The sequence below is a fragment of the Crinia signifera genome, chromosome 2 (genome assembly GCF_055691185.1).
Source record: "Crinia signifera chromosome 2, ASM5569118v1, whole genome shotgun sequence".
NCBI classification, from domain to species: domain Eukaryota; kingdom Metazoa; phylum Chordata; class Amphibia; order Anura; family Myobatrachidae; genus Crinia; species Crinia signifera.
The window spans coordinates 216,389,097-216,411,810 of NC_139218.1; the positions used below are offsets into that span (position 1 = coordinate 216,389,097).

The 22,714-nt window shown below is 46.1% G+C and overlaps 2 protein-coding genes across 5 annotated transcripts in view; one reads left to right on the top strand and one right to left on the bottom strand.

Moving 5' to 3' along the window:
• Window positions 1-715: 715 nt before the first annotated feature.
• TXLNA (taxilin alpha) overlaps window positions 716-22,714 on the bottom strand; it is a 30,530-nt gene continuing 8,531 nt past the window's right edge. For all 4 annotated transcript variants that reach the window (XM_083173713.1, XM_083173715.1, XM_083173712.1 and 1 more), the window contains exons 4-11: window positions 22,560-22,651; window positions 22,302-22,472; window positions 11,539-11,733; window positions 11,323-11,442; window positions 10,150-10,224; window positions 9,856-9,948; window positions 9,489-9,584; window positions 716-1,459 (exon numbers count right to left, since the gene is read on the bottom strand). In XM_083173713.1, the coding sequence (XP_083029839.1) occupies window positions 1,178-1,459; window positions 9,489-9,584; window positions 9,856-9,948; window positions 10,150-10,224; window positions 11,323-11,442; window positions 11,539-11,733; window positions 22,302-22,472; window positions 22,560-22,651 (1,124 nt within the window). In that variant the 3' untranslated portion in view covers window positions 716-1,177. The remainder of the gene's footprint in view (window positions 1,460-9,488; window positions 9,585-9,855; window positions 9,949-10,149; window positions 10,225-11,322; window positions 11,443-11,538; window positions 11,734-22,301; window positions 22,473-22,559; window positions 22,652-22,714) is intronic.
• LOC146058975 (uncharacterized) lies at window positions 17,802-19,975 on the top strand. The gene is made up of 2 exons (XM_083171151.1): window positions 17,802-17,867; window positions 18,590-19,975. Exon 2 carries the CDS (start codon window positions 18,591-18,593, stop codon window positions 19,527-19,529), a length of 939 nt encoding a protein of 312 aa, XP_083027277.1. The 5' UTR covers window positions 17,802-17,867; window position 18,590; the 3' UTR covers window positions 19,530-19,975.

A 22,714-nucleotide genomic window follows, 5' to 3' on the forward strand; every position in this document is an offset into this window, starting at 1 on the left:
ACAGGCCAAACTCTGTACAAGGCTAGAGTAAAACATTGCCTATCAATACTGATTTAGTGTGCAGTCCAGTGATTGCCTGTGTGATAGTAAAGTAAAATGTAGTTTCATTGGGAGTAAAATGCTAAAAATACCATCTCTAATTCATAATAGACAGCAACCCATTGTAACGGCACCAGCAGAAGCGGAACCATCATTGGTGCAGCAAGTGCAGTGCACCAGGGCCCCTGAGGACCACTGCTGCCCCTGACACCCCCTCTGCAGTGTTACATATCATGAGCTTGGATTGGGGTGGAGGAGGTAGTTTCAATTTATATTTTTGCACCTGGGCTCACCGCCCACAAGTTCTGCCACTGGGCACCAGTCATCTATCTTACATTGAAGACCATCCTTTTGTGCCTCAGGGATATCAATGTAACCTCACTTCTGTAGGCAAGAGATACACATCAGCTATTATCATATTTAAGTCACTTCCATGACAAGTAGAAACTGGATTCTTTTTAAGCCCCTTTATTGCTGAGCATTAACAGTCAAACTGAGAACCACCTACATTGAGCCCGTGCATGCAATGGTAACAGAAGGTCAATACTGAACTGCAATGGGGTCTTAAAATTTGGAACACCTCTCTCTTTCTATGGAACATCAAACATTGCAACCTGCTCCTCCTTCAGCAAAATGTATTCTCATTCATTTCAAATAAAACTCCTGACACATCAAATTCACTTGTAGTATATGGTTTTACTGTGCTCTGCTAACGTGGGTAAGACATTAGGCTGGAAACCCAGTTGAAGAACTGAAATGTCTACAAAACAAATGTATGCAATGCTCGCATAGTGTAAATATTTTACACAAAACATTAAAACCTTATTTTTTTTTATTAAATTCTTTAAAATAAACTAGGGTAAATGAGAGCCTGACAACACCAAGTGAAATGTCTGCCTGCATGAGCTGACTGCAGAACCGGTGTTTCACTAGAAGTGTGGAGAGACCATAGGACACAACCTTTTATTTGTAATGAAGCCATAACAGAGTGCTCATTTTCTCTCCTTGTACAGGGAAGGTTGCAAAAATCAAATAATAGTAGAAGCGGAGTATGGGTGTGTAAGTTGGATATAAAAGTGGAAGTCCTTGTACAAAAGCAATGAGGACATTAGATACAAAGCATTCACCCCTGCCTGTACTATTCGGTAGCAGCAGATGGAAGAGGCGGGGGTGTTGCAGTCTGTGGTATATTCTGCACACACACATCACTGCTGCTCAGTTCTACATTCTCACTACTGGTGGCTGCTGTACAGCTGATACAATCATCTGGCGTGGCCTCTGCAGAGGTGGCTGGAGGGCCACTTAGACCTTGCACCTTCTTGTTCAGATCATTCCGTTCGGTCTGTAATGCCCGGCAGAGTTTCTCTAACCTTTGTATTTTGGCCTGCAAAGCATCTTGCTCTTTGTCACGTAGGGTTTTCTGAAAGAATTCCAAAATAAAATGTATGGTATAATTTATAGCTCAGAAACAATAGCAATAATGCATGGTAGAGCCTTTTTACAAAGCTGACATGATAATAGTTTACATTGTATGGAAAACAATTTACATTTTCAATGAACTATTGCGTCATAGTGAACTAAGCCATAGCTCATTCGCAATGTCCAAATTCATGAAATCTAATAGGAAACAATAATAAAAGATGTTGTGGCGTTTGAACCATCAGGACATTTACAGTCTGCTTTATAGGTAGAAGCAAATCCAGCTACTAATGGGTGTAAAATTGCACCTGAAAAACCACAGTTGTGTTTCCAAAGGTTTTAACGCACTTGTAAGCGTGCAAATAATTTCCTTATTTTGTCTGTTTAGCTAAACCATGCTCCATATTCTACTACACATTAAATGGTAAACCAGTAAAATAACTTTATGTGAAGTTATTTATTAAAGGATTAATAACTAATACTTATTTTTATTTATTGTTGCTCCCCTCACCTACAACAGATCTTCTGTTTCTGTTGCACCAACCTGAACATAACTCCTGTAGCAAAAAGCAACCCTACTGGGAATATTAATTAGAGGTTAAAGTGGGAGTTAATCTAGAAATCAACAAAAAGCAGTGTCGAAATGTTAATAAATTATGTTAATAGTACTCTTTAGAAACCAATGTTTGTAGAATTTGTAATAAATTAGTTTAGCAAAACACATGGAACCCCCTCCATGTCTAAAGGTGTGTACACACGTATCGATTTTCTTTTTTTGCCTATTCCAACCCCTTTCGATTTGGCCTTTGTTTTTACATTCAATCTGCACTTTTGCATTCAAAATCGAATTCGATTTACATTCAATTTACTGGATCGAATTTGAAATTTCCTTGCCAGCACAGTCTATTATTCTTTTCAATATAGAAAAACGGGAGCATGCATCAAATCGAATGCTTCTCAAAAGCATCTTAAAAACCGTTCGATTTCAATTCGATTTTGCTTCTAGAAGCAAATCCGAATAGAAAACTGGTCAAAATCGAAGAGTGTTTATATCCATTAAACAACCTTTTTTTTTTTTTTTTACTAGAGGCAAGTTCTAGGTTTACAGCTGCAGGTAAGTTTGCAAGTGATGTGTTTATAAGCAATGATCTGGACAGTTTTATTAACATTAAATCTGCCATACATAGAAAATTTTCCATGCAATCAGAACTTCCTCTTAAAAGGTCTTTAATCCTATTAAGATCATGGACAATATACTCATTATTCATTATGGTGTGCAGTGAATAGAGCCAGGAGGGAACTCCCGCAGCTATTCTAATCAGCACGCCAATAACTCCAAACAGTGGATTTCTACTCGCATCCGACCTGGGTGGAGATGCTGTTTTAAGCCCTAGCATGGCGCAATTAGCATCACCGCAGGGCATTTAAGTCGGAAAATGCCGGTACTCGCGACTAAACTCCTGGCACTATCCCTGCGCACCATATTGAAATTGACCCCATGTAATACCTATAATTCATGTAAGGTCATCCCATAGATAACAGTCCATTTAACAATGGTACCAACAATTAATTTATATAGTTCTTAAGTTCTGTATATCAGGGAAAATAATTGCTACTATAAGTTCTCCAGGGATAATGCATCCTAATATAAGTATTTAGTTACCGACTCTGTGGTCAATATTAATGTGGATCCCCAATTAGGGTAATACGGATGGTGTAATGGTTAGCATTACTGCATCATAGCACTGAGGGTTCTAATCCCACTATGGCCCTAACTTTGTGGAGTATGTTAATTCCCCCCCGCGCTTGAGTGAGTTTACTCCAGATTCCTCCTGCAATCCCCCCAAAAATATACTGGTAGATAAATTGGCTCCCAACAAAAACTAAACCTAGAATGAGGGTGACGGACCTGGGTGGAGATGCTGTTTTAAGCCCTAGAATGGTGCAATTAGCATCACCGCGGGGCATTTAATTCGGAAAATGCATAAGGCGCTACGAAAAAGGGATTTTTGTAAGAACTTACCGTTCGAATCCCTTTCTCTGATATGGTCCTGGTGACACAGCTCAACACTGGGATGTAGGAGGGTCCGAAGGAGCCAGGCACCTATCCTAAAGTTTTAGAGGGTAGGCTCCTCCCCTACTGCATCCCTGGACTCTTCAGTTCATCTTTCAAAGCCACTGGAATACATTAACTCAGTACAAACGCCTGCACATATTATATGCACATTTTATAACAGAAAACTGTTAACTTTTAACCATTTTAACATGAACATCATGAAACTTCTGGCATACTTACTGAGCGTAAGGGAGGGATCGCTGTGTCACCAGGACCATATCAGAGAAAGGGATTCGAACGGTAAGTTCTTACAAAAATCCCTTTTTCTCTTTCAATGGTCCTGGTGACACAGCTCAACACTGGGACGTTCCAGAGCCGGTCCTTTGGGAGGGTACGCTCAGGTCTGCAGCTCTCAGCACTGCTCGCCCGAATGATGCGTCCTCCGACGCGAACTCATGGAATCTATAGAATTTGGCAAATGTGTGAACAGATGACCAAGTGGCAGCTCTGCAAACCTGCTCAGCTGTGGCCCCATGTCGAACCGCCCAAGAGGTGGCAACTGACCTGGTGGTATGCGCATTTATTTTGGCCGGTACTGGTCTACCCACTTTGGTGTATGCAAAGGCTATCACAGACCGCAACCACCTAGCAATAGTCTGCTTAGATGCAGGCCAACCAATCTTGTGTACGTCATACAATACCAACAATGTGTCAGTCTTCCTGACACTCTTCACTCTGTCCACATATATGCGTAAGGCACGCACAACATCCAAAGTTCTCAACTTGTCCCTTTTCTTAGAACCCTCTGGGGGTTGAAACACAGGTAGAACTATCTCCTGATTTAAATGGAAGGTAGATACCACCTTCGGTAAAAACTGAGGCACTGTTCTTAAAACAGCCCTGTCATCATGAAAAATTAAGAAAGGAGATTTACATGACAAAGCTCCCAATTCTGAAACTCTTTTAGCAGATGCTACTGCTAACAAAAACACTAGCTTCCACGTAAGAAACTTAAAGTCAGCCGACCTTAAAGGTTCAAAAGGTGCCTTTTGAAGGCATTCCAAAACCAGTGATAGATCCCAAGGTGCTACTGGTTGCTTGTATGGAGGTTTCAACCTGGATACTCCTTGTAAAAAGGTTTGAATTTCTGGCAAAATGGCTATCTTTTTCTGGAAATAGATGGACAAGGCCGAGATCTGCACCTTCAGTGACTGAAGGCTTAGGCCCGATGAAAAACCATCTTGTAAGAATTCCATCATTCTTGATAGCTTAAACTGAGATGTATGAGTCTTTCTTCTCTCACACCATCGAATGTAAGTCTTCCAGACTCTATAATAATTTGCCGAAGATACAGCTTTTCTGGCTTTTATCATAGTCTGTACTACTGCCTCAGAAAACCCTTTTCTTTTCAAAATGGTGGTTTCAATAGCCAGGCCGTCAAAATCAATCGATCTGAATCCAGGTGATTGAAAGGGCCTTGTCTTAGAAGGTCTGGTCTCAGAGGTAGACGCCATGAGTCCACAGACAACCTCTGAAGCCTCGAGTACCAGGATCTCCTTGGCCAATCTGGGGCCACTAAGATCACTGGAACCTTCTGCCCCTGTATTTTCTTCAGAAGTCTCGGTAACATTGGTACTGGTGGGAATGCATAAAGGAGATCTCCCTGCCAGTGAATAGTCATGGCATCCACTGCCTCCGCTAGTGGATCCCTTGTTCTGGCATAGAACCTGGGCACTTGATGGTTGATCCTGGATGCCATCAGGTCCACATCCGGAGTTCCCCACATCGAAGTGATTTGGTGAAACACCTGAGGGTGTAAGCTCCATTCCCCTTCCTTGAGCTCCTCCCTGCTCAGGAAGTCGGCTTCTATATTCTCTATTCCTGGGATGAATATAGCCGATACAGCTGGAACATTCTGTTCCGCCCATAGGAAGATTCTGGATACCTCCCACATGGCCAATCTGCTGCGTGTACCTCCCTGGTGATTCAGATACGCCACAGCTGTGGCATTGTCGGTCTGAATCCTCAAAGGGAGGTTCTGTAACCTGTCTCCCGCCAAGGAAATGACTTTCCAGACAGCTCTCAGCTCCAAGATGTTGATTGGTAACGCTGATTCCTCTGCCGTCCACAGGCCCTGAAGCCTGAGATCCAGGACTATTGCCCCCCAGCCCCTGAGACTGGCGTCGGTAGTTACTATCAACCAGTCCCAGGTCTGTAATGACCGACCCCACTGAAGGGAATCTACTTCTGTCCACCATTTCAAAGATTCTCGGGTGTCCGAAGACAGCACTATCATCTCGGATTTCATGGTCAAAGTGTTTCCTGACCAAGCTGACAAAATGTTCCATTGGAACCTCCGAGAGTGGAACCTGGCAAATTGAAGCGTCTCGAATGACGCCACCATCTTCCCCAGGAGCTTGAGGCACCTCCATACTGAAATGCTCTGAGCCCTGAGAATCTCCTGGACTAGGGTGACCAGATCCCTGGCCTTTACCTCCGGGAGGAATACCCGATGAAGATGGGTGTCCAGTATGACTCCCAAGAATTGGAGCCTTTGTGACGGTACCAACTGAGATTTTTGCAAATTTAAAATCCAGCCGTGAGCCTGCAAAAAACTGATGGCCTCTGCCAAGTGACTCTGCAGCATGGCTGCTGACTCTGCTTTGAACAGGAGATCGTCCAAATAGGGTATTACTGTGATTCCCCTGAGCCTCAGCACCGCCGCCATTACTGACATTATCTTTGTGAATACCCTTGGCGCGGTTGCTAGCCCAAAGGGTAACGCCCGGAATTGTAAATGCAGGTCTCCTATGGCAAACCTCAACAAGGTCTGATGTTCCGGGTGTATAGGAACGTGCAAATATGCGTCCTGGACATCCATGGACGCCAAAAATTCTCCCTGGTCCAGACTCAGGAGTACTGACCGTAGAGACTCCATTTTGAAATGGTCTACCCATAAATGAACATTTAGAGACTTCAAATTTAGTATTGGTCTGAAAGACCCGTCTGGTTTGGGCACCAGGAACAGCGTGGAGTAAAAGCCTTTCTTCCACTCTGTCTTGGGGACTAGTGTCACCACCCCTTTTTCCAAAAGGGAGTGCGCTGCTCTCACAAGAGCTGTACGCAGCCGTGCCTCCTTTGGTAAGGATGTGGGAATGAACCTCTTCGGAGGTGGCCCTCTGAAAGGGATTTTGTAACCCTGTGTTATGATGTCTAGCACCCAGGCATCCTGGTCTAGAGAAGCCCAAGCGTCCCTGAAGAGCGTGAGACGCCCGCCCACTTTTGTCACTGTCGGGCAAAGCCCCTGACAGTCATGCAGAGGGTTTATCCTCTCCTTTATTGGCAGGCTTCTTGTGAAAAGAGCCAAATTTTGACTTTTGTGTCTTGCCTCTAGAGGGCTGAAACCTTCCCCTGAAAGACTGTCCTCGAAAGGACGCACCACCTCTAGGGGAGGGCCGAAAGGACGGCTTAAAAGCAGAAAATCTGGACGTCTGCTTTGCTGAGGAGGCCGGCAGGAATGTACTTTTGCCGCCTGTGGCCTGTTTTATAATCTCCTCTAATTCGGTACCAAAGAGTACCTTTCCTTTGAAGGCTAATGTTTCCAGAGCCTTCTTGGACTCATTGTCTGCTTCCCAGGCTTTTAGCCAAAGCACTCTCCTGGCATTAATGGAGACTGTGGACACTCTGGTTGCCATTTTAATAGCTTCCTCCTCTGCTTCAACTGCATATTCTGCTGCTGCCTTAATCTTTTCTGCCAGCAGTAATGCACCCGGGTCAGCCTGCAGCATGGTGCATAATTCACCAGCCCACTCTATCATGGCCTTAGAAACCCAGGCTGAAGCAATAAGGGGTCGTAAGGTAAACCCCACCCCTTCAAAGATAGCCTTGAGGTTTCCCTCCAGCTTTTTATCCACAGAATCTTTAAAAGCTGCACCGCCCTGTACTGGTAATACAGTAGCCTTGGACAAACGTGCCACTGAAGCGTCCACAACTGGGACCTTTTCCCAGAGCTCCGCATGAGACTCTGGCATGGGGTACAGACTAAGGAATCGCTTAGGCATCTGAAGCCTCTTATCAGGAGTTTTCCAAGCCCCTTCTAACAATTCCTGTAACCCCTCATCTGAAGGAAAAGTAACAGCCTCCTTCCGCTGTCGCTTAAAAACACCTTTAACAGGAGTCTTATCCTCCACAGTCAGCTTTAAAGCCTGCTTCACAGCTATAATGAGATCCTCTATACCAGCAGCAGAGTTCTCTTCCAAATCATCACCCTGATCCCAGGGGATGTCAGTATACTCTCCTTCCTCTTCATCTACCACAGTAGTTAAGGCATAAGACCTTCTAGGGGTCCCTGCCACATCATCCATTTTGTCCAGCATTTCACTGAACCTGTTAATCCCTTTTGCAGTATCCTGCATCACCTGGATAAGTGCAGGATCTGCCTGGGTAAGAGGCAAGGAGCCAGACGACTGCTGAGATGATGGCATAGGTCTCTGTGATTCTACCAGCCCATCACTCTGCCTGTCCAAAAGCTGCACCAAAGCGTTTACTGACCTGCCTAGGGCCCTGGCCCACGCAGGTTCCATATGCTCTGCCCTATGGGGATCACTGCCCATGGGTCTCACATCAGCGCAAGTAATACATAAGCCCCCCTTGGCCATCTGCTCAGGGACAAATTTTTGTGTGCAAACATTGCACGCGCTCAGTGCATTAAGGGCTCCCTCCCCCAAAACCACAGCCTGATGCTCAGACATGACGCAAGTGATAAATGTATATCTATCAGTATACACAGTGCAAACAATGTACAAGCGTTTATACAGAGGCAATGCACCCAATCACTTATCTGTCTGTTGGTTTCAACTGCGGGGAAGCGATGCCCAGGAAATCCAAGTCACTCTGCCAGGATCAGTAAGCCAGCTCAGCTCCGCTGCAAGCGTTCTGAAAGGCGCCAAAGTCAGAGTGAAGGAAGAGACCACAGGTCCCTGCTGCTGCGGGGTCCGTGACCTTTTGGCGCCAACCACCCCCAGCAAGCCGCTCCTTAGGTAGGATTTCCTAGTTCCAGTGTCTCCCCCTCAAATGGGGATCACTTGGAACATGCCTGTCACAACGCTGCTGTCCTCTCATCTAGGAGCTCAGCGTGTAAGCTCCGCATAAAATGGCCGCCGCCATCACGGAGCGCCTGTCCCCCATGATCCCCACCTAAGCGTGGAGCCGGTTTCAGGGTACTCCGGAGCCCAGGCAGCCTTTTAGAAAAGGCTATAAGCGCTGCACAGGGGGACCAGACAGTGTCTCCCCTGTGCACAGTGAGCTGACAGGACGCGCTTCTGTCAGCTCCTGCTGCGCAAGCAGTGTGAGGATTCACTATGAGAATCCTCACACTGTGCCTACCTAGCTAGGGTAAAAGTTAATAAAATAATAAAAATCCCCTAACTACTCTAATTCTTCGGCTGCTCCTGCAGCCCTTTAGAATAGCACCCACTCCAGTGGGCACCTAACACGAACTGAAGAGTCCAGGGATGCAGTAGGGGAGGAGCCTACCCTCTAAAACTTTAGGATAGGTGCCTGGCTCCTTCGGACCCTCCTACATCCCAGTGTTGAGCTGTGTCACCAGGACCATTGAAAGAGAAATATGTGCGCTATATGAATAACTGGTAATAATTAGAAACATGCAGAGGAGTCCAACGCAAAACCACTGGTCTCCTTTTTTCCACAGTGTCTAAGTAATATTATTTGCCCCGATGTTGAAAACTAAAGAAATATATTACATTTTGGTATCATTTGTATATGGACTGTTATCTATGGTTGTCATTATGAATTATGGGTATTATAATAAACCATTTAAAAATATATATTTGTTTCTTTGGTCAAACAATGTAACAGTAGCACCTGATCACGATATACATATTTTGGAATATATTCGGGCAATGTTTGTAAATTTTCTTTAGGTTACAGATCCCAAATTGAACAAATGTCTCACCTCCTCGGCCATCACTAGTAAAGCCTTATTACTGCTCTCCCATCGGGACCGGTACATTGTTGTCTCCTTCTCCAACTTCTTTATCTTCTTTGTCATCTAAGTCAATGAGGAAATAAAGAAATTAAATTAAGCAGAAAAAAAACATCTTACACTAACAGAATAGAGAGCTGACAAATCTTCCACATTTCTTGGCCAATTAATATACCAAGAACCTCTATTATTGATTAATAATATGGAGTGTGCATCTGCACCATGTATTTTTCTTTGCAGAACTACAAGTCCCAGCATGATGGAACCTCACATATATAGGGTGTGCATTCTAAGATACCCCCTCATAAATTTCCCACAGTGGCTGACTAAAGTTCACCTTTTCCATTTCCTGTTTAAAGGTTGTGAAGACCTCATTGCTTTTAGAAAGTGTGTTTTGAAACTCCTCAAATTTTTCTGTGTACAGAGCCAGCTGAATGAAACAAAGAAAAAAAAAAAAAAATCAGGATGATGCAGATTTAAAACGACAAAACAGAAATGTAGGACATAGCCATATGGATTTCCTCTGATTACAACTATTCCAGAGGTGCTTTATGTGCTTGACAAATAAGTGTGGAACACTTTCCATGGGAAGCATGATTAAAGCTTAGAACATTGTAATTATAAGCATTACTTGCTGCTTGAGATGAGTCTCCTGTTGTTTCATGAGCTCACACATTCTCTGAGATTCCACGGCTTCTTTGAGGAGCTGTAGATGGAAATAAATGTGCTGATTAGTGAGAGAGGAGACCACTGATCAAATATTTTACAGTCAGCCGTTATACACACATCTATAGGTCAATATCGCTCATTCAACCAGCTGACCATCCCATAATAAACACAAAATTTCCATTCATTTCACACAGATGCTCTCAGCGGGATTACCTGTCTGCCTCTCCCCTTTTGTATGTAAGCTCTCACAAGCAGGGCCCTCTTCCCTCTCTTACTTAAACCATCTCCATACTTTCTTTGACAGCATGTATTCCCGTGGTTTTATGCCACCCTGATACTTATTTCAGTATCATCTGCTGACACGGATAGGTTTAAGACAAGTGGGTTTTGCTGGAGCAGGACAAAACCACCCCCCCCCCCCCCCCCCACCTACACTCAGGCAATCGTATGCTCCCCTGCCACTGCTCACAACGGGTGGCAGGCATGGGGATGTTCAGGGCGGCTCGGGAGGACTCGGGCGCCCAAACTCCCAAATCCCCCTGAGCTACGGCAGCGGGGGGCAGCAGCAGGGGAGAGGTGAGGGTGAGCGGCCACTGTGGGGGGTGCCCGGACAACACAGCTGCAGGCACCACTGGCGCTCACCTTCATATTGTTGGTATGCCCGGAAATTTTCCGAAACAGCCAACTGCCGAAGCGCAGATGAGCCCGGAAAATTTCATAACACATATAACTCAAGTTGTTCAGAGAGAAAAACAACAATACATTGACAAATTGATTCAATAGTTCTACAGATGAATTACAAAAGATAAATAAGGAAATACAAAGCAGCGCCCAGCAATATTCAATTGTACTGCAGATTAATTAAATGTTCCTCAGGGGTCCATTTGCACCAGGTTGAGAAGTGTAAAGGCAGCTAAACCCGTACAAAGTATTAGGCAAACTGACGAAATTAAAAGCCTGATATTTAATAGATTTCTGCTCACCATCAGAAACTATGAAAATGGTGAGAGCAGAAATTGTGTGATCCTGCAGTATTCATACCCATTAGCCCAAACAGCAGAATAGCTCCAGTCACAAGATCTGTGGGTACCAGAAAACAATTTAATTCCTTCCCAAATTTGAATGAATGACTTACAAAGTCCTTTTCCCTCTGGTGACGCTCCTCCACTTCCTTCAGCATCTCCTGAGCCTGCTGTAGTTTAGCGTCCACCAGCTGCTGCTGCAAATCCTTGTGTTTAAAAACTTTATCAATGTGCTACAGGTTGGAAAAGAATAGGATTAGCAAAACAAAGTAAGTAAACTGTATGTACTTCTGGTCAAAGTAAAACTTATCAATGTGTATTATGTTTACCTCTTCCCTCAGCTCATATTGCTCAATCAGCTTCTTCAGCCTGTCTGCCAGCTCCATATTCTCCTGGCGCAGCTTAGTATTGCGCTCATTGTGCTGCTCCATCTGTGATTGGATGTCATTGAGGGTCACCTGAAAGTGAGATGTGACCTCCTTGCGCTTCTCCTCTTCCTCACGGGCTCTTTGCACACCCTCCTCCTAAGGAGACAAAATGAGATGGCACTCAGTGGACATTCCAACCTTCTATTGTACAGTTTGGTACTTGTTTCCTAGCACGGCCACACCGATAGCAATCTTGAGAGTCTTGAGCATCGCGTCGCATCGGTGGTTTTTTTGTATGGTAACGATGCTCCCGACCGATAAGATACCCCCGATATAGTTATGTACTCACGATGTTTTTTTTTCGCGTCGGTTTTCATATCGGCATCTTGTTGATTGAGTCGTGGCCCTTTTAATTGTATACCCCCGACCGACGCGATACTACCGATTTACTTCTTTTCTCACGATCTCTCTATTAAATCGCGTCAGTCGCGTCGCATGTTTAAGTTAAACCCCCCAATGCTCACGATGCACACGATTTTCATCTGTCCCATTGGCCCAACGATTTTCCCGCTGTTTAGGCCCATTTTAATAGGCCCAATTAATCTATATAGTCCGACCCCCTATAAAATCTACCTAGTAACATATGTTTTAATGTGTTGGAGTGTGTGTTTCTATGTCAATATGAAATCTTCCCTCTGTAATCTGCTCAGTTACAGCATCAATGTCAATATTTATTGTGATAGTCCGGCCCCTTACTTTGACAGCCCCTTCTGTTCTTTTTTCCCCTACTGCCTTTGTGGGTTTGTCTCGGTAGGAGTGAGACGTGTATTCAGTTGCTGGTGATTTCTTGGCTGATTGATCCTTTGCTGGTGATATCTCCCTGATTGATCTTGTGCTTTGAATACTATTTGCTGTTGTTCGTGAGCCTTGTGCTGCGGATTGCTGCTGTTCCAGTGGATTATTGCTGATCCTGATTATTCTGCGATTGATTTCTGCTGATCCTGACCCTGAGCCGTGCTGATCGTTAGTCCTGAGCTGTGGATTGGTCTGCTGTGGAGTGCTCTGTGGGTGATTTCAAGACCTCTGAGATGGCTGAGGTGAATATGTTCTCACTGCCTACAAGTGAGGAGGAGGCAGTGGCGTTTCTGCAGCGCCATCATCTGCTGCCATCAGAGGCTACATGCGACAATGGTCATCCGATGCGGCTGAATTTGAAGGAGACCATGTGGCGCTGTAACGTGAGGGACTGCCGTTTGAAGAGGAGTCTGAGAGCAGGACTGTTCTTTCCTGGCTGTCGTTTGCCTTTCGCTACGCTGGTCCGCTTCATATTTTCCTGGGTGCAGGAATATACCAGCATTGACTACTGCGAGAAGAATTTGTCCCTCTCTAAGAAGACGGCTGTCCTGTACAACAAGTATATGAGGGAGGCCTGCCTGCTGGACCTCATGGCGCAGCCGCAGCGCCGGATCGGAGGTCCCGGCATGATTGTCGAGGTGGATGAGACCCTCTTCGTCAAAAGGCAAGCCAATGTTGGCCGAGTACTGCCCCAGCAATGGGTATTTGGTGGCATATGCAGAGAAACTGGCCAATGTTTCGCCACCAAGGTTGCCACTCGGGACGCCAACACCCTCATGCAAGCTATCCTGCAGTTTGTGGAGCCGGGCTCTCATGTGTACACTGACTGCTGGAGAGCCTACAGTACAGCCCAGCTGAATGCTGCAGGATATGAACATGCCCAGGTCAATCACCGTTATAACTTTGTAGACCCTACAACAGGGGTACATACCCAGAATGTTGAACGGATGTGGGGGGCATGTAAGTGGCGGAATAAACGCCACAGGGGCACCGCCAGGCATATGCTCCAGAGCTATCTGGAGGAGTTCATGTGGCGGAAGAGCCTGGGACAAGAGAATCCTTTTGCCCGCATACTAATTGCCCTGACTTTATTGCCCAAGGACTCTTGAGATTTACCCCCATTTCTGTGTCCCCCATTAATGCTGATGTCATATGTTTTGTTTGCCATTGAAGTTTTTCTATTTTCAATTCCAAAGTAAATTTTCAAAAATGCTTTTAAAACACTTGTGTTTCTTGTCTCAGGTGAATGATTTGTGATGGATGAATGCTATGGAGTCACACCACCACTATCCAAATAATTTTTGGAGCGCGGTGAGTGTAGTGGAGTACTAAGTTAAAATCGTGGTAAGCGCAGCAAACCCCAAGAAGCCTGTGTGGGTTATTAACATTATAATTGTCATAGGCTTCTGGGGCTTGGGGCCCTCACCATGGTTTGGACACAGAGAACCACTTTTTTTAAGCATACTAAGCATGCTCAACTTTAAGTTGACATGTTTAGTCGACATGTCAACATGATACACATGTTGACATGTTTAAAAGCATATCGCGTCGGCCGCAATGTACTGTGAGCTTAACAGCTCAATGCTGCCGACCGACGTGACATGTACTTGATTAAGCACTATATAGTGCTTAATCAAGATCTTAACATGTCCGTCGCGTCGGGGCCGTTTTACAACGGCTCCGAGCGACAAGACCGATCAGTATAAGCACTATACAGTGCTTAATACTGTTCTTAACATGTCCGTCGCGTCGGGAACATTTTACAATGGCTCCGACCGACGCGACCGATCAGTATAAGCACTATACAGTGCTTAATACTGTTCTTAACATGTCCGTCGCGTCGGGAGCATTTTACAATGGCTCCGACCGACGCGACCGATCAATTTTGAAGTAACTCCCTGTATTACGCGCGGTATTACGCGCTACACCGTCAATGTACAAAGAAATATCGCGTCGGTCGGTCTTATGCATTGTCGTGAGCGTAACATCACCGCCCGACCGACGCGATTTTTCTGCCTGCCGGAAAAAACGCGCCAAAAGCACTCTGGGGAAGGACATCAGCAGCCATTTTGATGCTAATCAGTGAGAGCACTACGCAGCAGCTGTGTCTGTCTCCCTGCCCCTGCACAAAACAGTAAGTAGATTTACAGACTTACTGAGCATAGGTGGGCCTTTGGGTTTGTGAACAATATATACAGGGTTAGAAGGGTGGGGGTGGGGGGGGGATTTGGAGAGGTAGGGGTGCTTACTGTGGTTATACATGTGTCCTTCATATATCATTTGTTTGAAGATTAGGGGTTTATCATTGGCTGTATAGAGTGGATAATGCTTATGTTCAAGGGGTAGTGCTTATCTAAATAGCTATAAAGTGTTTATGTGCAGTAGTTAATGAAGTGTATGACTTTAGTGTCAAGGAAATAATGATAATATGGATAACACAGGTTTATGTGCAGAGAATATGTGCCTGGAAATGATGTACTGTGTGTTATAATACATACAAAATAGTCTGTTGTTTCTGATAGTAATGCATGGTGACATAGACTGTAATGATTTCTTGGTACATATTTGTTAAATAGAGCAGTTTGAGGTGTGTTGTGCTTGTTATTGAAATGGTACAGCAGGCAGTATGCTGTGTCTACTTTATAGTAATTTGCATGTAAAGTGGTTGGTAATTGAAGTGTGAAATGGCCCCCACAATTGTTAACACCAGCCCCACTATCCACGTGAACCCGAAGCGTGGCGAGCGCAGCGAGCCCCGCGAGGGGCGGCGGTACGCGTCCTCCGACCTTTTCATGCCCTACTATCCACGTCGGCGTGGAGTTGAGAATATAATAGTGTGGCGAGCGCAGCGAGCCACCGAGCCCGAAGCGTGGCGAGCGCAGCGAGCCCCGCGAGGGGACGCGGATACCTTCACAGGTAAGCGCGTCCTCTCGCGGGCTTCACAGGTGTCCGTCGTGATGTGGACACCTGTGAAGCCCGCCAGGGGACGCGCTTACCTGTGAAGGTATCCGCGTCCGCTCGCCACGCTTCGGGCTCGGTGGCTCGCTGCGCTCGCCACACTATTATATTCTCAACTCCACGCCGACGTGGATAGTAGGGCATGAAAAGGTCGGAGGACGCGTACCGCCGCCCCTCGCGGGGCTCGCTGCGCTCGCCACGCTTCGGGTTCACGTGGATAGTGGGGGTGGATTTGAATGTCATTCCATTTTGATTATTGATGTTTTTTTTATCTGTTTTGTGGAATTGCAGTTGCGGTTATCGGTGAATTTGACCGACAAGATATTTTGAATATTTTGGAAGGCAATTCTACCTTTGAACAGAATAATGTAAGTTGTGCTTAAATTGTGCTTCTAATAAATTTGTTAATGTACCTAAAATGACTTTTTTTCACAGTGTACCACCCCCACTATCCACGTGAACCCGAAGCGTGGCGAGCGCAGCGAGCCCCGCGAGGGGCGGCGGTACGCGTCCTCCGACCTTTTCATGCCCTACTATCCACGTCGGCGTGGAGTTGAGAATATAATAGTGTGGCGAGCGCAGCGAGCCACCGAGCCCGAAGCGTGGCGAGCGCAGCGAGCCCCGCGAGGGGACGCGGATACCTTCACAGGTAAGCGCGTCCTCTCGCGGGCTTCACAGGTGTCCGTCGTGATGTGGACACCTGTGAAGCCCGCCAGGGGACGCGCTTACCTGTGAAGGTATCCGCGTCCCCTCGCGGGGCTCGCTGCGCTCGCCACGCTTCGGGCTCGGTGGCTCGCTGCGCTCGCCACACTATTATATTCTCAACTCCACGCCGACGTGGATAGTAGGGCATGAAAAGGTCGGAGGACGCGTACCGCCGCCCCTCGCGGGGCTCGCTGCGCTCGCCACGCTTCGGGTTCACGTGGATAGTGGGGGTGGATTTGAATGTCATTCCATTTTGATTATTGATGTTTTTTTTATCTGTTTTGTGGAATTGCAGTTGCGGTTATCGGTGAATTTGACCGACAAGATATTTTGAATATTTTGGAAGGCAATTCTACCTTTGAACAGAATAATGTAAGTTGTGCTTAAATTGTGCTTCTAATAAATTTGTTAATGTACCTAAAATGACTTTTTTTCACAGTGTACCACCCCCACTATCCACGTGAACCCGAAGCGTGGCGAGCGCAGCGAGCCCCGCGAGGGGCGGCGGTACGCGTCCTCCGACCTTTTCATGCCCTACTATCCACGTCGGCGTGGAGTTGAGAATATAATAGTGTGGCGAGCGCAGCGAGCCACCGAGCCCGAAGCGTGGCGAGCGCAGCGAGCCCCGCGAGGGGACGCGGATACCTTCACAGGTAAGCGCGTCCTGTCGCGGCCTTCACAGGTGTCCGTGGTGATGTGGACACCTGTGAAGCCCGCCAGGGGACGCGCTTACCTGTGAAGGTATCCGCGTCCCCTCGCGGGGCTCGCTGCGCTCGCCACGCTTCGGGCTCGGTGGCTCGCTGCGCTCGCCACACTATTATATTCTCAACTCCACGCCGACGTGGATAGTAGGGCATGAAAAGGTCGGAGGACGCGTACCGCCGCCGCTCGCCACGCTTCGGGTTCACGTGGATAGTGGGGGTGGATTTGAATGTCATTCCATTTTGATTATTGATGTTTTTTTTATCTGTTTTGTGGAATTGCAGTTGCGGTTATCGGTGAATTTGACCGACAAGATATTTTGAATATTTTGGAAGGCAATTCTACCTTTGAACAGAATAATGTAAGTTGTGCTTAAATTGTGCTTCTAATAAATTTGTTAATGTACCTAAAATGACTTTTTTTCACAGTGTACCACCCCCACTATCCACGTGAACCCGAAGCGTGGCGAGCGCAGCGAGCCCCGCGAGGGGCGGCGGTACGCGTCCTCCGACCTTTTCATGCCCTACTATCCACGTCGGCGTGGAGTTGAGAATATAATAGTGTGGCGAGCGCAGCGAGCCACCGAGCCCGAAGCGTGGCGAGCGCAGCGAGCCCCGCGAGGGGACGCGGATACCTTCACAGGTAAGCGCGTCCTGTCGCGGCCTTCACAGGTGTCCGTGGTGATGTGGACACCTGTGAAGCCCGCCAGGGGACGCGCTTACCTGTGAAGGTATCCGCGTCCCCTCGCGGGGCTCGCTGCGCTCGCCACGCTTCGGGCTCGGTGGCTCGCTGCGCTCGCCACACTATTATATTCTCAACTCCACGCCGACGTGGATAGTAGGGCATGAAAAGGTCGGAGGACGCGTACCGCCGCCCCTCGCGGGGCTCGCTGCGCTCGCCACGCTTCGGGTTCACGTGGATAGTGGGGGTGGATTTGAATGTCATTCCATTTTGATTATTGATGTTTTTTTTATCTGTTTTGTGGAATTGCAGTTGCGGTTATCGGTGAATTTGACCGACAAGATATTTTGAATATTTTGGAAGGCAATTCTACCTTTGAACAGAATAATGTAAGTTGTGCTTAAATTGTGCTTCTAATAAATTTGTTAATGTACCTAAAATGACTTTTTTTCACAGTGTACCACCCCCACTATCCACGTGAACCCGAAGCGTGGCGAGCGCAGCGAGCCCCGCGAGGGGCGGCGGTACGCGTCCTCCGACCTTTTCATGCCCTACTATCCACGTCGGCGTGGAGTTGAGAATATAATAGTGTGGCGAGCGCAGCGAGCCACCGAGCCCGAAGCGTGGCGAGCGCAGCGAGCCCCGCGAGGGGACGCGGATACCTTCACAGGTAAGCGCGTCCTGTCGCGGCCTTCACAGGTGTCCGTGGTGATGTGGACACCTGTGAAGCCCGCCAGGGGACGCGCTTACCTGTGAAGGTATCCGCGTCCCCTCGCGGGGCTCGCTGCGCTTGCAACGCTTTGGGTGCGTGTGTATAGTGGAGGGACACAAATATATAATTACTTCTGTTGTCAAATGTGGTGTAAATTGCATTTATTATATCATATGCTATCAATATCTCAGATAAAATTTTTTTTTTTTGCGGATTGTATTTCAGTTTGATTGTGTTTTTTTGGCCGTTTAAGGGAATTAGTTTAAAACTCTTTTTTTTTTTTACACCTGCTACTGACTGAGGTAAATGTTTTTTTTTTTTTTGTAGTGTGTTAATGAATAACAGTGCAGTGCGTTCATTTTAATAGTGTAAACCTAATTTTTTTTTTTTTTTTTACAGAATGGCCCGTGAGGTTGATAGAAACGTCATGAAGAAGTTGATCGATCTCTACAAAGAGAATAGATGTCTGTGGCGAAAAGATCACATGGATTTTCACAACCAGGCAAAGAGGAATGAGGCCTTTGGGAAGATCTCGGCCTACGCTTTGAGACGTGTCCCTAATGCAGACGTCACGTGGGTCCGAAAGAAGTTCACTAATATGCGGACAGTGCTGGTGAAGGAGCACAATCGGGTCCAGCAGTCGCGGTCTTCAGGAACTGACCCTGCAGATGTGTACCAGCCAAAGTTGTGGTACTACGACCGTATGCTCTTTATTGTGGAGGAGCAAGGAAGGAGGGAAGCAGAGGGAACTGCTACGGATGAAGACTCTTCATCCACTGCACAGGAGAGTGCTGACGTAGTAGTTCCCTCTGAGTCGTCGCAGCAGGGTGAGTCGTTGTCGGAGGTGGCGCCTCCTGCGGTGGCGAGCACCTCATCAGCTCCCCCCAGGAGGCGTAGAAGGAGACGTGCGACAAGACCTGCTGCTACCGGCCAGGAATATTGCTGCCCATACAAGGAGGAAGCAGTAAACAATCCCTCAGATGACTGCAAAATGTTCACGAATCATGTGTGCGCAGAAATGCGAAAGTGGAAGGGATCAACGCAACACCACTTTAAGCGTGTGCTGTATGGCCTGATGTTGCAGGCAGCAGAGGATGATATCTGTGCTGACTGCAACGGAACGTCATGCCGCAATGCGCACAGACAGCCACCACGCCCACACCCACATCACCCCCCCATGTTCAGTGCGCCGGTTGCTCCTCCGCCTGCCCCTTACTATGCGCCGGGACCCCCTATGCCACCTCCCACTGATCCCTCGACTTTGCCTGGTGCTGTGTACTCCGCATTGCGGAATGTGCAGCCCTCCACCCCAGGCGAAGAGCGTTATTCAAATTATTAATTCGGCTAATTCGGCTAATTTGACTTTTAATTTATAATTTGGCAGCAATGTTCTTGTTTCTCTTCCTTTCTGAGTACTCTACAATAATGAGTTTTTAGTCATGTACTACAATTTTGGTTGGTGAACGTTGCAGTGCGGTCTTCCTGAATTTTGCGATGGCTGTACTAGTTTTGCTCCTTCACTAACCACTGTTCTGCATATTTGTAACTTCTTTCGGATTCATGTGATTGTTTGCATTAGTGGGCACTGTTTTGGAGTGTGCCGTGATCTTCCCACGCCTCATTTCAATTTGCCTGGTTGTGATAGCCAGGCATCTATTCTCTTTGTACTGATCGATCAACTTCTTCTGATTTTGTATTTTGTGTGTCGACATGATATTTAAATTGTTAAAAAATTAAAAATTAAAAAAAGAAAAAAAAAAACAAAAAAAAAAAAGACAAAAAACATAATATTTGTATTTATTGAGATTTTGTATTTTGTGTGTCGACATTCGTATTGTTTAAAAATAAAAAAAAATGAACCTAAAGAAAAATGTCAAAAAATATTTTAAAAATGACATTTAAATTGTTAAAAAAAAAAAAATTAAAAAAAGAAAAAAAAATAAAAAAAATAAAAGACAAAAAACATAATATTTGTATTTATTGATTGTTTTCTATGTAATGTAATAAAATATGTTTCATTAAAAAAAAAAAAAGGAAAAAAATAATAAATTTTGAAATACGTTTAAAAAAAAGAAAGGTAAAAAAAATAACTTTTCAATAAAAGTGTTGAAATATATTATCATGTGTCGTGTTATTTATTATTTCGGGTGTAAATGTGTGTTTAAATTTGCGTCGCTCGCATCAGGGCCATTGAATAATGACATTCAGTGCTCCCGATGGGAACGATAGTTCAGGTGTAGTTTGAAATAGTGTGTAAATTGTAAATGGGTGTTTGCAATAAAACACATTTAATCGCTCGCGTCAGGGGTATTGAATACAGACATTCAGTGCTCCCGATGGGAGCGATAGTTCAGGTTTAGTTATAAATTGGGTGTAAACTGTAATTGTGGGTGTAAATGTGGGGTTCAATTGGAAGCAGCCATGTAAAACCATAAAATGGCTGCTTTTGATAAAAAAAATGTCGTAGCTCATGTCAGGGGCATTGAATAGTGACATTCAGTGCTCCCGATGGGACCGATAGTTGAGGTGGAGTAATGCTGGGTACACACCAGGACGACTAGGGCCCGATCAGCACAATCTAGATCCAATTCCGATCAATTGGATGTAGATTGTGTGTTGATTGGGCCCTTTTCTGACCTGGTGTGGAACGATTCCGATCCGATGCGCGGTCCCGCGGGTCGGTCGGTCGTTATTGAGCGGATCGGACCCGCTCACGGTGCACATCGTGAGCGGGTCGTGCCCTCCCGCGTCATCGTGAGCGCGTTGGACCAGACACTGACGACCCTGGTGTGTACCCCGCATTAAAAATAGGGTGCAACTTGTACATGTGGGTGTAAATGTGGGGTTGTATTGGAAGCAGCCATGTACAACCATAAAATGGCTGCTTTTGATAAAAAAATCGCGTCGGTCGCGTCGGGGGCATTGAATACTGACATTTAGTGCTCCCGATGGGACCGATATATGTTAAAACCCCCGATATCGGTGAATGCTTCAATTATCGCGTCGGTCGCGTCGGGGACAATAAATCCTGTCATTTAGTGTTCCCGATGGGACCGATATCTGGTAATCCACCCGATTTCAGGAAAATCTTCAATTATCGCGTCGGTCGTGTCGCGGTAATTGAAGCATGGTACACGATACACAGGATTAGCAAAAATCAAGAGAATCGCGTCCGTCGGGGGTGATCGCGGCCCTTAAAGTGCACTAAATAAGAGCCGCGACCGATCCCGATTGTGGCCGTGCTAGGAAACAAGTACCTACAGTTTAATATCAAAAACTTAAATATAAGTTTGTTATATTCATTTTACTTTCAGTCAAAACTGTAGCAGTGTTGTCCAATTGTTTAACAGTCACATATGCTCTGATGTTTGTAGAGGCAAACACAGATAGGACCTCATTCATCTTTGCTGCAGTCACAGCAAACGCCAGGGCATGGAACCTGGTAACCCACTCACACTAGGCATCTCGTACTGCTTAGCGTATTGGGGCTGGACATATGAGGATGTATCTGTATAGTGCGAGGTCATTATTTAGAACATGTCAACTTATCCTATTCAAAAATGGTGAATAGGATCAACACACCATGGGGGTTATTCTGATTAAATCGAATCTGCAGCCTTGCCAGTCCATCAAACTGGCAGGGTTTTGTGAATGGATGTTAACATTCATTCACAGGGCAGAGGGAACCTCCCACATCTTTTATTGGTCATCTACATATGCGTGCACGCTAAGAAGGAAATGGGCGGGCAGCTGACATCCAGTGAAGTCAGCTCCCCGCCCCCCTGCGCCACAGCCTCATTAGCATGAGAACGCCCATGAAATGCTGGGGGGTGCCCTATGCTAATGGGGCTGCACCACGCCCTTCTCTGCCCCGGGTGCGTGCACTCTGCATATGCGCAGTCCAAAAACATTGGTTCCCTGCTGCAAACAAGCCAGAATAAGGGCCTATGGCTGGGTCAGCAAGGACAGTATTAGGTTTGTAGAGAACCTTACACCAGTGTATACACCACCTGTACAGCAACTAAAGCTGCTACATTCTTATGCCTCTATTGCATATACAAACCTTTAGAATCAGCATTGATTGCCACCTTTAATAAAGACCTATACTTGCCTTTAGTGTGCGGTTGTGTCTCTGTAGCTCCCTGCAAAGACTCTCCAATTTACTGCGAGCTAGGATGGCTTTGCTATGCTCATTACGGAGCTGGTCCTTTTCTTGAATGAGCTGAGCCTGTTTTTTCTGCAGAATCCTCATCTGTTTTTGGGAAGTCCTATGTTCTTCTAGCTTTGGGGAGAAGACAGAAATGATTAAGAGGCATCACCGACTCTTACACGATTACATATTCCTCTCCAGATCTCTAGCTCGACTCACCAGTTCTGCATATTTCTTACACAGAGCAGTCAGTTTCTCTTCTGGGGTGCTGAGCGTGTTAAGAGTCTGCATCAGTAGCGTGATCTCCTTGCCTGGAAGAAAGAGGAGCTACATCAGAATAATCAGATAGCTACAATCCCACCATACATCAAGAT

What these genes read in the sequence shown, in the direction of transcription:
- LOC146058975 (XM_083171151.1), top strand. Translation starts at nt 18,591, where the DNA reads ATGGCCCGTGAGGTTGATAGAAACGTCATGAAGAAGTTGATCGATCTC.